The sequence below is a fragment of the Pelodiscus sinensis genome, chromosome 24 (genome assembly GCF_052426305.1).
Source record: "Pelodiscus sinensis isolate ZL-2025 chromosome 24, ASM5242630v1, whole genome shotgun sequence".
Classification (NCBI taxonomy): Eukaryota; Metazoa; Chordata; order Testudines; family Trionychidae; genus Pelodiscus; species Pelodiscus sinensis.
Genome location: NC_143075.1, coordinates 10,811,771 through 10,827,643, shown reverse-complemented (window position 1 = coordinate 10,827,643; position 15,873 = coordinate 10,811,771). Strand labels below are relative to the sequence as shown.

The following is a 15,873-nucleotide window of genomic DNA, read 5'->3' as shown; positions in this document are numbered from 1 at the left end:
CCCTTTGTGCTAAGCATGACCTTGAGGGCTGCCTGGATAAAGGGCCTTGATTGTCCATTTATTTTTTTCCTTTGCATCTGTGCAGTACTAGTAGCCTTTAGACTGGGGGAAGGGGGAGATTTCAGTGAACTGAGGCTTTGTAGGTTAAGGCGCTTGGGGGGAGGGGGGGCAGTGGGATGAAGGAAACTTTAGAGCGTCTGGCCAAATGGCAAAGATGTGGTTTCCATCTGATGTGGTCTGTGCTGAGCAAAAGCTCTTCACATCCAGTGTCTGGCATTAAATGGCTGGTGAGCTTAATCTGCCAATTGTGCCGAGACCAGTAATGGTGCTGCCCAACAGAGAACAAAACTCTTGCATGACCATGCCGGAAGCATAGGCTAGAGATCTGTCCCTCTTGGTGCTTTTGAGTGCACAGACTCGCTTTGTGTAAGGGGGAGATAAGGTCTTTCACCCATGGTAATACTCTGCCTCTGGCAGTAAGGGTGCTCCCAGTGTGTGGCCATTTCTGACCATGGTCTGTTTTTGAAGGGCTGAGCTGCCACAGTTGGCGACAGACTTTTGAAAAGCCTTGGCATCTCTCTTGAAAAGCTGGCTGAGTTCCCTTGAAAACCTTACACACAGGCCAGGCCTACACTACAAGGGAATATCAAATCAAGATAGGTAACTCCAGCTACGTTAATTCCGTAGATGGAGTCGACGTGCCTCGTTTCAAGTTTCTGCGCTGTCCCTCCAGCGGGAGGCTGAAGGGAGTGAATGCTTCCACTGGCTTCGTTTACTCCTCACAGAAGCAGGAATACTGGATGCCAATGGGGGATGCCCTGAGTTTGATTTAGCGAGTCTAATTCAGACTCACTAAATCGAACTCCAGAAGATTGATCGCGTTGGATCTTCCGTTTAGAGAAGACATGCCTTAGTCTGTCAGCAACAGCAATAAACCTGAGCTTCTGAACAACCAGTGCTTCTGAGAGCAGGTTTGTCATCTGAACCTAGTATGAAACGACATTTCACAGCTGGCTTCTACTTCCATACAGCAGACTGACCTTACGCTCCAGATCCAAATGCTCCCCAAGTTTTACATCTGTCTACCTCCACAATCTGTTCTAGTTGCAAGAGTCAGATTCAAGCTGTAGCAAACAGCGGTAGTACAGGCAGGTGTTAACCATCTCCCAGTAATGACATGAAAACACCAGATGTTTTAGAAACATCTCTCCTGGTCTGCCTATGGCACATGATAAATTCATTTCTTGAGGACTGAAATGATTTGGTCTAACTAAAGTTGGTGTGCTTAGTCTATGGACTAGCTGGCTGTACTGTAATATGAGGTCAGGCTAGATGAACCAATGATCCCATTCACCACCCCACATGCCATTGTGCTTCTTCATTTACAGTATGTGATGTACTGTGCTCCTGGTGTGCAGCGCTGGCTTCTCCAGAGAGGGATTCTATGTATTGCTGTGCCAAAAATTCTACAGACACATAGGATTTTCAAAAGCACTAGGCCTTGGCCTAAGTCTGCTCCATTGACTCCAGTTGGAGTTTCCCAACTTCTGTAGAGAACGCTTAGTGAGTTCATTCTTACTAGCTTAAATGTCTCCGTTAGCAGAGTTGAAGAGAAATGGCCAGCACATGGGCACAGCTCCATACTCAATGTGAAACTCACCTGTGGAGCATATGCTGGCCTACACCAGTGGCAGATCTGGCCTAACATGGCTGGCTGGCAACCCTCCAAGGAGGCTTAGTGGTTGGAGAAAACATGGCTGCTACCGTGTCTTTGCAAAGAAGAGCTTTGCCATGGGTCACCACAGGCTCAGTAATGCTGCTGGCACTTAAACTCATCTCTGCTTCTTGGGCAGCTTCATGGGTGCAAAATAACTAGCAATTTATCTAATGTTTGCTCAAGTCCGTAACTCAATTACATTTTGGATTTTTTTGGTGAATAAAAGGAAAATGTACATGCTTTCATTTAAATGATTGTAGTTTCAAAAACGACTACTGTCTTTTTTTATTTCAGATTATTTTTAAAGGATTGATAAAATTTGTCCATTTAATTTTTTTTAAAAGGGAGTTACGTCAAGTGGGTTTTTTTCTTCATCCTTATATATTCTTAACGTTTGCTATTTTTATCAAAAAACTGCAATCGTCAGTTAAGTTTCCAATAACATTTTCCTCTAGTTTTCAAACCTTAAGCATTGATTTAGCTGTGACAAAATAGAGCAGCACTAAACATTTCTCTTTTATCTCCTTTTCTATAAGGCTTGTTGAGAAGCAATCCTATTCCAGGCACATCCCATTTTTCCTGGCACAACCAAACCTTTATGGTGTAGGGATGTGAGAGTGATTAACACCCCCCCCCCCCCCCGCTTCTCCACTTGCCCTGCCTGTAAGTGGTTAACTGCTTAAACAATTAAATGAGTGTTTACCCTAGTATGCAGCAGATTAACCTGTCTTCTCCCTCCACCTTCTGATTTCCTCCCAGCCCATGTAAATTGATGGGTGTCATCTTGCTCCTGGAAGCAGCGCCACAAAGAAATCTCAACCTCCTGGTGCTGCTCTAAGGGCTTGTCATGCTAGAGAAAATTGGCATGGAAGCCACTATACTGATGTGAGACTTTGCAGCAAAGTTCTGGCATAAGCATGCTGCAGAACTGGTGCAGCTGTCCGAGGGGGTTTTGTGGCTAAGGAGCGCGGGTGCCAGCCCCATCTCGCAGCAGCACGTGCCTCATGTCTGGGAATTTTGCCCTGGCGTGGTAACGCTGTTGGAGCTACTCTAGCGCAAACCCTGCGGTGTTGTTCAGGCCTCACCACTTCTCTTGTAACCTAGCTCCTGGACAGGCAGCCTGCTTCTGGGGAGACCTGCAAGCAGCCTTGCCCAGGGACTCTTGGACCCCCAGAAAAGGGCGTTTACTCGGCAGGCTTTGGGTGTGGCTCCTTGTTCCATGTGACTCCATGCAGAATACTTCCTGCCCTGGGAATGCTCCAAAACTGGTGCCTCTTCGATCCAACCCAGCCCACCCTTTGCACCTCCCAGGCTCCCATGTCTGGCTGTAGCGGTTGCTTTGGTAACAAATACAAGACTGGGAGCCGCTTGTCTCCCTTCTCTTCCCCCCCCCCCCCCCCCCCCGCCCCAGATTAAAAAACTCTCTCCAAGCCAGCTCATCCATCAAGCAACAGGCTCCTGGCCACCATGAATGAGCTCAGCAGGGCTGCCGCTAAGTGCATTTAAAATGCAATTAGCCTGCCTCTCGGAAAAGTGGCGGGAGCCGGCTGGGGTGGTGGGGGCCGTGGGAAGAAGCTAGTAAACCCCCAGGCTTGGGGCTCTGAGACACCAGGACAGAGCCAGTGGCAAAGTGGGGGGGGGGGGGGGGGGGGCAGGGTTTGCTCTGGGCACTCGCGTTTCATGTGCATCCCACCCAGATCCCTTGGGGATGGATCCGAAGGAAACCAAAATGAGTTCAGAATGCCAGGTCTGTCCTAGCCAACTGGGCTTGCTGGCTGGAGAGGTTGGTGGCAGCTGGGGTGGGGGGAGGTTTGGAGTAGGAGGGGAAAGAATGAAATAATCCAGCTCCATCCACATCCTCCTGCTTATTTGTTTTTCCTCTTAGACTTTTAATGCTAATGGGCGGTGGGGACCTGGATTCTAGCCAAGGTCGGGTCATCGCTTTCCTTTCCAAGACCGGGCGCACGTGGGCTGGAAGCTTTCGCCCTTGGTCATGGCCAGTGCATGAGATCGAAATCCTGCCCTTTAGTAGTCTCTCTGCTCTTCCTGCCACAGGCTCCCCTCCCAAGTCAGCCCTGTGCAGCAGCCCCACGCTGCAGCGTCTGCTTCACCAACAGCGTTGGGCTAGATTCCCTCTGCAGCCTGGGGCGACTGATTTGGTTGCACTAAGGCCCTGAGAACAGCTGTGTGGACACTGGCTCTCTGAAGCCGTGGCAGGGAGGTGGACTATCTTGAGCACTGCAGCACGTGCCTTGCTGCCTGGGCGTGGAGCCAGTTTGCTTCCTGGGGCTGGGAAGATTTTGCCTGTGCAGCTCTGAATCCTGACATGCAGCCTCCTATCCAGTCCTGCACCCTGGGCAACCATGCTGCTGCACCTGAGTCCTGCTTGCATGTATTAACCGCATGGGAGCCCAGGCCTGGAGCAGGCAGGCAGAACTCGTGCTCAGTTGTATGTGGTGTGGACCGAATAAATGTCTGCTGGGTACTAGGAAGTGATCGTCCTCCCTGTCCCGAGGTTCCCGACAGTGTTCCCTGGAAGTTGAGCATTTGGGCAGCCACCTAGCTGATGAGCAAAGTACCCACAGCTGGCAGCTTGTGTTTCTGTCAGTGGTGCACATCCACACATGCCTCGGTGCACAGAGCAAAATTTATTCTGCCCATGGATGGAAAAAATTAGAGGAAACACTGGCGGTGGGTAATAAAAATGCACTGCCAGATAGCAGCTAACTGGTAGGGAGCTCTCGGAACTGGAGTTAGGAAAGAGAACAGAGTCAAGCATAGAAATTGGTGGGTCTCTTAAGCATCTGTATGGCCCAAGTTGATGGGAGAGGCAAATGCCCAGGTCCTCTGAATCAGGCCCTGGGCTCCTTATAAATGGGGAAGGAGTTTTGTTGGGGCGGGGGAGGGAGGGAACTAATTAGCTGTTATGAAGTTTGTATGATAGGACTCCTGTTGATGCGGCTGCCTGTTTAACATGAGTATATCAGCAGAGTAGTATTACATAGTGGGTAGAACATTGAACAGGGCCTGCTGACTGGGGAAACTGAGGCAGGGGCGGGCATTGACTTGCATGTCTGTAAAATGGGGATAATGATATCGGCCTCCTTCTGTAAAGCCTCTTGAGATCTGCTAAGTGTGCTAGAGAAGAGCTGTTTACTAGGACAGCATCATGTTTGGAGTCTAACCACTCTGAGATAATTCCAAGACCCCTGCCAGTGTGTGCTGTGCTCTTTCCCTCCCCCCTCTCCTCCCACAGTGATATGATCTCCTGCCTTCTCCCCCACCAGGAGGAATGATGAGGTGACCCACATTAAGATCCAGAACACCGGAGACTACTACGACCTGTATGGAGGGGAGAAATTTGCCACCCTGGCAGAGCTGGTGCAGTACTACACAGAGCAGCAGGGGCTGCTGCGGGAGAAAAACAGCAACGTCATTGAGCTGAAATATCCTCTGAACTGCCAGGACCCCACCTCTGAGAGGTGAGCTGCTGCTTGCTGCCTGCCGTCTGGCCTCTCAAACACGCTGGGCAAATCACGGAGGGCCGTTTGGCGTGGTCCTCATAGGTGTGCTCTGAGGCCGCCGGCACCCCAGGGAATGGAGCCCAAAACGAGGTGTATTTTGGGTTTCCTAGCTCAAGAGCTGCATGCATAGACCTCGTGATCCCTTCCCTGTCCCATGTAGCAGCAAGGGCATTAGGGCACAGCCCCTTGTGACAGTCGTGACCATCAGGCCAGGGATCCCTCTGGCTTCGGTTGAATTGCAAACTTGCCTCCAGTAACCTCAGACTTCCCCCGCAGTCCCAGATTAGTCACCCCTCATGACCCTCGCACTCCTGTTTCCCCTCCTGAGTTTCCCCCAGGTCACATGCCCCCGACAGAGCTGGCTTGCCTGGACCAGAAAGGGAAATGCATGGGCAGGGTGGGCGGAGACGCCACCAACGGCCCCTCGTTACTCTAACTTTAGCAGCCCCAGTCAGCTGGCAGGACGGTCTCACTTCCTGAAATAGTGCACAGGGAGCAAAGCTGCTCCATCATGTGAGCTGCCCCAGCTGAGGGGCTGGGCAGTCCCTCTGGGTCACGTGCGGCCTGGTTGCTAAGGTGGCGGGTTGCTCATTCTCTCCTGCAGCGTGAGGGGAGGCCGGGCAGCAGCCAAGGCTCACAGGAGACCCGGAGAAGTGGAAACTCCCTTTGTATTGATTCCCTCCAAAGAGACTCAGCCGAGGAGGGTAAAGGGGTATTGCCCCGGGACCTGGTGGTGCGGCACCCTGCACCCTTTAGAATTGCTGCTGGAGTGTTGGGTGGCATGCTCCTGAGTCCAGCGCCATGCGCTCCATGTGGCTCGGGGGGAGGCGGGGTTGTCCTGGGAGGCTGAGTGCCCCCACACGTTGCCCAAAGGCCCGGCAGTCCTATAGGGTCTCCCAGGGCATGGCAAAGAAGTTGCTTACAGGGTTTCTTGCTCATCGCCAACATGATGACTCTCTGGTTGGGGAGGGGAGGAGGAAATGGGCCTGAGGTACAAGGGGTGGGACTGCGGATATGGAGGGGCACTGTGTGAGGATCGGGATTTGCAAAGCAGAGGGAGGCGGGGACTGGGGAGGGAAGCGGGACCTGGGGACCGAAGCACAGTTGCAGAGCTGTGTGCAGTGCCTGGCTGGCTCTACCGAGGTGTCATCCTGCCACACTCAGCAGCAATAAAACTCACCCGTACGCAGAATCCTAATACGTTCTCGAATCGGCGCAAAGGGATTGGCTCTTGGGGAGCCCTGCAGCCCCTGGCTGAAATCCCTGTGGTCACAGCCCGTTCCTTTGGGATTTCTGCTGCTGCCTCCCACTGTGAACTTTGCCCTCTGGAGCAAAGTTGCTGAGACATGATGTGATGCTGTTGCATCATTCCGGGAAGATATTTTGGACCTCTTTGAATTCCCGGCAGCCTGACTTGCAGGCCAGGCACCAGCCTCCTCAAACTGGGAACCAACTAGCATCTGTCCACAGCCACTGTTTGGTTGTGTGAGCTAACTCAGAGCTCCTCTGCGTCAGGACATCCATGCTCAGACTGTATAACAGTAGTCAGAGTCCTGGTTTGTGCTTCGTGTTGTAGGCCCGCAGTAACAGTACCTGAACTGAGGAGGGTAAATCTCAGGTCATGTGTTTATATGCTGGAGATCGATGTTCTGGCATTTGATTTAGTGGGTCTAGTTAAGACCTGTGAAATCGAATGTTGAGGCCTGTCCCAGTCAGGGCACGTGCCAGTACTCCTCATAACTGTGAGGAATAAAGAAAGTCGACGGGAGCATTTGCTCCTGTGGCGTGCCACTGTGAAGATGGTGCCAAGCTTGGCTTAAGGTAAGCTGACTCCAGCTACATTATTGATGTAGCTAGAGTTGCATACTTTCAGCAGACCCCCTTAGTTCAGTGTAGACCTGGCCTAAGCTGAGACAGACTGTGGGCTCCAGCTGTAAGACAGGAAGAATCCTCCTCCTCTTCCAGAGAGATGTACCCAAAGCCACACTGAAGTTTGTGGTAGAGCAGGAACCAGTGAGTTTAGTCAGTGTTGAGCTAGTCCTCTAACCAGTAGGACATCCTTCCACTATCCAAGCAAAACTCACAAGGCTCCTGGATCTGAGCTAACAAGTGGAGCTGCTAACATAAGTCCAGGAATAAAAGCCGTGCGTTCCGGTGGTGACGTAGGGCTGGGAGGAATGGTGTTTAGTTCTCAGCCAACTGTACTTGTGATTCACTGGGGAGCCTTGAGCAAGAGGGGGTAATAGCCACTCTTGTAAAGTGCTGGAAGTTCCGCTGATGAGACGAGTTGTGCTACGAAAGCTTGTATCCCTCTGGCCAGAGCATGTTGGAGCTGCCATCTAGTGGAGAAGATGTGGAACATGAACAAACAAAACTTCCTGAAACCACTGAGCAGATTTGACCCCCTCAGAATGGGTTGAATAACGGGGAATGGCTCATTACAATAAGTAATTTTTCCCCTTTAGTATTCCCAGCTTCTTATCACTGTTGGAAGTGGGCCACATTCACCCGGATTGAAATTAGTCTCCTTAGAGGGGTGTGTGTGTGTGTGTGTGTGTGTGTGTGTGTGTGTGTTCCCTGCCATCTGAATTTCACTTCATGTGTAACCACACACCTGCTGGGGGTTGGACACTGTCCCATCTAGTGTCACTGAGACCACTGACAGAGAGTGAGTCTCTCTATGCTAGGGATTTTAGTGTGTATCCGTTTACATGTATAACCAATTAAGCCTGAGCTCATTGGTTAATCCTAACAGTTACGTGCATGTACTCCCTTTGTTGCCTCTGTATTGGAGGGAGCAAGGGATGGGAGAGGTGGGAACTGGCTTTGGAGCCAGCTCTCCATGTGTGCTGGCTCCGGTGAAGCCACCTGCTCACTGTGCTGCTGCCTCTGTATCAGAGGCAGCAGTGGGGAGGAGCTGGTGCTCGCTGGGAGCTGGCTTGAAAGTTGGCACCTGCCTGTCCGCTATGCATAAGTGTAACAATGGAGTGTTTTTTAGCTGCTACAAACATTTACCAAAATAAATGTTTAACAACATCCCTACTCTACGCCTTAATTACCAGCCAGCTGACTTCTAGTTCACGCAATAGAAGTTCGTGCACTAAGCTCCAGAGGTCCCAGATTTGATTCCACCAGTTGGCATTGCAAATCTGAAAAAGTGAGCAGCAGCTCACAAAACCTTATGCCCCAATAAATTTGTTAGTCTTCAGTCTGCCCCGGGATGCCTTGTTTTTAATAAGTGGCTTGCATTTTTAAAGCAGGACGAGCTGGAGATAGGAACGTAGATAGGGTGCCTCACCACCCTCCTAGAGAAATAGTTTTTCCTAATATCCAATGTAGAGCTCCCCCGCTGCAACTTGAGACCATTGCTCCTTGTTCTTCTCAGTGGTGGCAGATGACAGAGCTACTCTCCATCAGTTGTAACATAATGAGAATCTGATTCCAGCAGGATCAATTAGTATATTAAACCATGCATGTAGAATAGTGATAGAAATGTAGCCGTGTTAGTCTTCCTCAGATCAAATAGTGGAAGAAAATTGTCAACCATATATACCAAATTGTGTTCTTTTTTTTAAAATGGTATCCTTTGGTATATATGGCTGTGACCATTTACTTCCACTGTTTGATCTGAGGAAGTGGGTCTGGCCCACGAAAGCTCATCACCTAATAAACCATCTTGTTAGTCTTTAAAGTGCTACATAGTCCTGTTTTTTATATTAAACCACGGAGTTTTGTATTTGTCCAGTGGGGCAAATACATCCTGCCGTTGGCATCTTCAGCCGGATGACGTATCGACGCGCGGTTGCCACACATAGCAGCAATGTCCTTGGGGTTTTACTCTAAATATTCGGAGTTGGGGGCTTCCCCCAGTTAGGCAGGCTGTGGGGGTGAGGGTGGGGACACCAGCCTTGTGCGTGGCAAGCATAAGCTGTACAGACTTGTATATTGGCACATTCTTTCTTGGTTTAGCTTGAGCGGTTCCCATCTCCTTGCTCTGTCTTCTCTGATTTTCACTGCAAACCCCACGTGCCAATGGAAGTATCTTGCCAGTTGCCGGACAGCATAACCGTTTAATGCCCAGTCATGGCGGCATCTAAGCTTATCGGGAGGGACGTCTTTTCTCTTGGAGTGCTGCTATCTGGGTGTGTCTCTCCTCCACCCTGATTCTCTTCTCCATTTCTCAGGTGGTACCATGGGCACCTGACTGGCAAAGAGGCAGAGAAGCTCTTGACGGAGAAAGGCAAGCCGGGCAGCTTTCTGGTACGGGAGAGCCAGAGCAAACCGGGGGATTTTGTCTTATCGGTGCTGACGAATGAAGACAAGATGGAGACTGGAGACCGGAAGCCGCGGGTGACTCACGTGATGATCCGCTACCAGGTGGGAAACCCCAAATGTGCTGGTAGGGTGGGGAATTGGTTGTCTTGGCTCTCCTGGGGTCCTGTCCAGCTCTTCCTTCAGTCCAGTGGGGAAGTCTTACCAACTCCAGTAGGAATTGGCTCAAGCACATGGTGCGAGCTTTGATAACTTGCCCCTTCTTCCCGCAGTTGGATGGGAAGTACGACGTTGGAGGAGGCGAGAGGTTCGACACGCTCACAGACCTCGTAGAGCACTATAAGAAAAACCCCATGGTAGAGAAATCCGGAGCTGTGGTTCATCTGAAACAGGTAACTATTGCTAAGCGTGGACCGGATACGTGTGAGCTAACTAATCCTCTCCTGAGCCACAGAGTGCTCCGTCCTATCTCCTGGTTGTTACAGTTGGGGAAACTGAGGCACGGGGCATTGTGGTTTGCCTAAGGTGGCCAAAGGCAATCTGTGGTGGAATCTGTCTCCTGCTCCACTTACTGGGCAGTCTCCCTTTCTCCATCCCATGTTTAGACCACCCGTCTGGAAACTGGAAATCAGTTTCACGCTTAAGGAAGAACCTGCACAGTAGCAAAAACTTGAGGGTGAGGGCATGTCTCGCACTGGCCAAGTCAGCAGTGGATTACTGAGGCTAGAGAGAATGCAAACAGTGTAGTGGCTTCCCATAAGACTCCCTCCCCCTCCCCCCCCCCCCCCCCCAACTTTCAGCCTGGCTTCTCCCAGGCTTTAGGAAGTGGAATAGATTTGCGGGGGGGGGGGGGGGGGGGGGTGATCCTGTGACCAAACAGCACCTCTTATGTCATGACCTGATTCCAGCCTATTACAGCCTTTACTCTGCCCTGCAGCCCGGCCACGCTACACCCTGGTCGTCACTGTTCTGTCGCCATCTAGTGGCTAATCCGCAAGCAGATGTTTGTCTGCTAGAGTCTGAGCTGTACTCGGCTAGTAAATCGTTGCTGTGTCACTAGCCCAGCACTACAACCGCAGTCTCGAGCAGAAAATGTGAGGGGGGTGAGGGGGAGATTGTGCTTTGATGCCCATCCTAGTTGGCGGTGGGGGGGGGGGGGGCAGAGCAGAAAGCAGAGGACCCTTGTGGGAGCAGTGTCCCAGTGTCACAGGTATGTGACGCTCCCTCTGTTCTGAACGTGCCTGCACCTGTCTGCCTTTCAGCCCTTTAACGCCACCCGCATCAATGCCGCCAACATCGAAAACAGAGTGAAGGAGCTGAACAAAATGGCGGATCAGAGCGAGAAGGCCAAGCAAGGCTTCTGGGAAGAGTTTGAGGTACAGGAGACACTGTGTGCCCTTCCCCTCCCCCACACCTGCAGAGGACACCAGCTCGGCATTGAACTTTCGGGCTTGCCCAGTATGTGGGGGGGAAGAGGGGAGCCGCCTCCCCGCACTGGTTGCCGGGTCCGGTCTGAGGGAGTTCTCTGCACTTCCTCTCCTTCCACTCTATGCCCTGTTTGTAGGATCCCTTTCCTAGTCCTACCCTCCTCTCCTTATTGCTCGAGGAGCCCCTCCTGGCTCCAGGGCCCTGTAGGAGGACACCCACATCCCTTTATGGTACCGGAGAGCTCCCCGTTAGCATGTCACGTGCTTGTCCCCCTCTCCTCAGATGCTGCAGCAGCAGGAATGTAAGCTCCTCTACCCCCGGAAGGAAGGGCAGCGGCTGGAGAACAAATCGAAGAATCGCTATAAGAACATCCTGCCCTGTAAGGATAACCTCCGAGCTTCTCTGGGGGCTGCTGACAAGTGGTATTCGGGGCTGGGATTGCCTGGCAGAGGCCCTGGCCCTAGATTCACATGCCAGCGAATCGTTGCCTATTGGATCAGAGTGAGGGAGGGTCCATTGAGTTGCTTTCCTGATCCCAGGGAAACTTTCCTGATCCCAGGCTTTCCCTTTTCATCTTTGCCACTTCGTGCCCAGAGGCCAGCCCAGCCCCAGAGCTCGGTTCCGCCTCGCTGGCATTGGCCAAAAATCACGTGAAGCCCAAGCTCCAACCCCTGGGGCAGTCGGACCCAGTCTCGGGTTGTGCACACGGCTGTATCAGGGTGCCACCCAGGAGTCTGGCTTAAGTTTCATGGGTTTGCAGCATACTCCAGGGCCAGGCAGAATAGGCTGCCTTTATCGGACCCCAGGGAAACCTCTCTCTGCTTTGGAGTGGGATCCAATTAGCCCCAGCCCTGAAAGACCCAGCCGGTCACGTGTGAGTGAGCTTGTGCCACCGCCGGGCTGCTGGCAAACTCCTGGGGCTGGGTGTGCAGCACAGTGACGCTTCTCCGCGTGGCTCACACTTGGCTTCCCTCCCGGTGCAGTCGACACCACGCGGGTTGCGCTCCGAGACGTGGATGAGAGCGTGCCAGGCTCAGACTACATCAACGCCAATTACATCAAGGTACGTGGGGAGGGAAAGGTGGCTTTTGCAGAGTCTGCTTCTCCGTGCCTGTGGGCAACGAGGGAGCAGGATACCCTTGGCAAGGCAAAGCCCAGCAGGAGCCCGTGTGTTTGGCTGTCACGGACCAGCTGCATTGATGCTGACTGTGGCGTGCTCCCGCACTCCCGGCAATTTCCTGATGTTCCTCCACCTGCTCTTGAGCCAGCTGCCTCTTTGGCAGGGTGAGGCGGCCCCTATGGACTGCTCCCTGCAGCCAGAGAGACCAGCACAAGAGGTGCGTCACGGAAGCCCCTACCCGCCATCATTCAGGGTAGCCAGAAAAAGCAGCAGGGCAGGCGTGCTCCAGTGCACCGTGGGGTGCATGGCGTCGTGTGCTTCCAGACCTGAGGCTTTGCTAATGCTGCTGCACCCCATGTCCTGGCCGTCCCTGCACGGCTCCTCCCGAGATGCCTCCGTCTCTATTCCCAGTGCTGCTCTCCTGACCTGGCCTTCCCGGAGCAGGGGCTCCGAAGCCAAGTGGCGCGCCGTGGCGGGAGATTGCCCTTGAGGTCAAACTCATTTGTGCCTGTGAGCTGAAACCAATTTGGAGCTGGATTTCCAGCCCTGAGCAGCTCAGGTGGTGTGTAAGCATTTGCCAAGTGATGGGGTCGTGTATTTTCCGGTCCGGTTCAGCCAGAACTTGTGCCGCTGTCTTGTGACCTGCACGGAGCAGAGGGTGGTAAGCTTATTGCGGGCAGGGACATGAGGAAAATTAGCAGAGGGTGTCTCGTTAGCAGTGGTGATGGGGTTCCTAGAAAATGCAAACAGAAAGATTTGTGTCTGGGACTCTGATACAGCATGATGCCCAGAGGAAAGCCTGTTAGCATGTGGCAGCAGGTGCTGTACTGGACAGCTCATGCGACTTCTCCATCTTCCTAGCTAGGGCTGTACTGGGATGGTCCTTAGTCCCTCACCCCTATCTCTTTGCACCCCCAGAGCACACCCGAAGACGGAAGGAGCTCCGAGCACTGCAAAGTCTACATTGCCACCCAAGGCTGCTTGCAGGCGACGGTGAACGACTTCTGGGCCATGGTGTACCAAGAAAACACCCACGTCATAGTCATGACGACCAAGGAAGTGGAGCGGGGCAGGGTGGGTATTTGGCTTGCAGGCTGTTGCTAGACCAAGGCGCGGTCTGTCTATAGGACCTCTTGCCTACCAAGTGCACTTTGCCCCTCCTCTTGGCCAGGCAGTTCTGGATGGGAAACCTGCCGGCTTGCGGAGCCGCGACCTAGTGCTGCCTCCATGTTGAGCAATGAAAGGTGACAGTCGAAAGCAGACCTGGGCCGGTGAAGGGCTGTGCCAGATAAAGCATCACCAGGGAATGTTGAGCAACCTCGTTCCATCCCAGGCCAACTCCGTCAGGGAACGTCGGCGTTCCCACTGCCCTCCCCCTGCCTGCCATCCCAGGCTGGTTCAATCCAGACACGGCTCTGGCAAAGCCCCTCCATCCTGACCTGACGTGCCCCTTCACGCTGCTGCTGCTCCCCACACCTAGCTACCCCCTTCCTAGCTCCAGTCCCTCAGAATCTTCAGCCAGCTGGGCTGCAGTCAATGAGCAGAGTCAAATTTAAGCCTCAGGCTTTTTAACCCAGGCCTCCTGTGGTGAAAGGCTACTCCATCAGCCCTGCCTAGCCCCCGAGAAAACTCCCAGTATTGCCAGGACGTAGGTCTGACGCACAAACACAGGAAGCACTTTTGTCACGAGCGTTTCAACTTGTGTCAGAGTTCGCCCGCAACAACCCCATGTCCCTGCTTAGCTGTTTTTAATGATCCAGTCTGATTCTTCGTATGTCAAAGAGGGTGATTGCAACAGGCTTGTAAGAAGCCTGAGTAGCCTCTAGGAATGTGAAGGGGAATGAGGGGAAAGCCTAGCAAGCTGATTGTGGTTCAACAGGCGGGAAAGTCCTCCGCATCACCCTGTATGAACAACTGCATCTCTCTACCCGCCAGCCCAGCCACCGGAGGGGAAATATGCAGAATGTGTGAAGTTACTGGTTGGCTATTATATGTCCCTTTCCATTAAGAAAATCGTCTCCTGGTGCCTGGGCAAGGCAGACATTCTCATGATTTGTTTCAGCCAGGGATGTGAATGGTTAACTGGTAAGCATCATCCACTCTGGGTGATCCTTACTAATTATGGTTAACCGGCTGGGGCTGGAGAAGGCCTCTCCCCACCCCCCAGCGTGCTGCAGGTGGGGGAGCTGCTCTAACCCCCTGCCCCGCCCCCCATTTAAGTGATATAAATGGGCATTCACCTCCCTAACTTCAGCTTTCACAAAGCAGATGTTTACAACTCTGGGAGGAGGAAGTTCCTTCCCAGTGCGAATAGTCTTTAGTGAGCCAGGCTGCACCTAGCTGGCGTGCCATCACCGTTCCTTCGCACTGCAGTGTTGCTTTAACTCTTGCTTCTTAAAAGAAACATCATGTTCCCCCTTCGCAGCTGATCTATCTGGTAGGCTAAATATTTATGCATGGCCCTGCAGATGACGACTTTCTTTGAGGCATTGCAAAACTGCTGCAGCTGGACGAGAGGAAATGTGTTCCTTGCAATAAACCGGGGGGGGGGGGGGGGGGGGAGAGAGAGAGAGTGTGTGTGTGTGTGGGTGTGTGTGTGTGTGGGTGTATGGGGGGGGGAGTTAGAGCATATACAATTTGTATATGCTCCATCTGCATATATTTCTACAGCTCATATGGGGGGAGGGAGGTCCTGAGTAAGGATGTTAGATTAGACATAAGAACGGCCGTACTGGGTCAGACCAAAGGTCCTTCCAGCCCAGTATCCTGTCTGCCGACAGTGGCCAGCACCAGGTGCCCCAGAGAGGGTGGACCGAAGACAGTGATCAAGCGATTTGTCTCCTGCCATCCTTCTCCAGCCTCTGACAAACAAAGGCCAAGGACACCTTTTCTATCCCCTGGCTAATAGCCTTTTATGGATCTAACCTCCATGAAATTATCTAGCTTCTCTTTAAACTCTGTTATAGTCCTAGCCTTCACAGCCTCCTCTGGCAAGGAGTTCCATGAGTTGACTACATGCTGTGTGAGGAACTTTCTTTTATTAGTTTTAAACCTGTTACCCATTACTTTCATTTGGTGTTCTCTAGTTTTTCTATTTAGGGAACTAATAAATAACTTTTCTTTATCAGCCCTCTCCACACCACTCATGATTTTATAGACCTCTATCATATCCCCCCTCAGTCTCCTCTTTTCTAAACTGAAAAGTCCCAGTCTCTTTAGCCTCTCCTCATATGGGACCTGTTCCAAACCCCTAATCGTTTTAGTTGCCCTTCTCTGAACCCTTTCCAAGGCCAAAATATCTTTTTTGAGGTGAGGAGACCACATCTGTACACAGTATTCAAGATGTGGGCGTACCATAGTTTTATACAGGGGCAGTAAGATATTCTGGGTCTTATTTTCTATCCCTTTCCTAATAATTCCTAGCATCCTATTTGCCTTTTTGACCGTCGCTGCACACTGTGTGGAAGTTTTCAGAGAACTGTCCACGATAACTCCAAGATCTTTCCTGATTTATAGTCGACTATCAGAGGCGGGGGGAATACTTCACAGTGGCAGTGCTGCACAGAACCTGTACCCAGGCTCTGTGAAGCGCTGCCCCTTTGAAACGCTGCCATGGCGTTTGCATGGAGGCCAGGGTCAGCTGGGAAATCCTCAGCTGATCCCAGGTTCCAGCACAAAGCCCAGAATCAGCTGGAGAGTCCCCAGCTGATCCTGGGTTCCATGGAAACAACATGCGGGACCTGGGCTCCACGTGGCATTTCAAAGTGACCTCAGGCTCCATGTGGGTGCTTCCACTTTGAAATCCACAAGAG

The 15,873-nt window shown here is 52.2% G+C and overlaps 1 protein-coding gene across 3 annotated transcripts in view; it reads left to right on the top strand.

Annotated features, from left to right (window-relative positions):
- LOC102443910 (tyrosine-protein phosphatase non-receptor type 11-like) overlaps positions 1–15,873 on the top strand; it is a 111,068-nt gene that overhangs the window by 81,526 nt on the left and 13,669 nt on the right. For all 3 annotated transcript variants that reach the window (XM_089773185.1, XM_075906706.2, XM_075906708.2), the window contains exons 3-9: positions 5,005–5,199; positions 9,426–9,618; positions 9,786–9,905; positions 10,776–10,889; positions 11,224–11,320; positions 11,925–12,004; positions 12,980–13,135. In XM_089773185.1, coding sequence (XP_089629311.1) covers positions 5,005–5,199; positions 9,426–9,618; positions 9,786–9,905; positions 10,776–10,889; positions 11,224–11,320; positions 11,925–12,004; positions 12,980–13,135 — 955 coding nt within the window. The remainder of the gene's footprint in view (positions 1–5,004; positions 5,200–9,425; positions 9,619–9,785; positions 9,906–10,775; positions 10,890–11,223; positions 11,321–11,924; positions 12,005–12,979; positions 13,136–15,873) is intronic.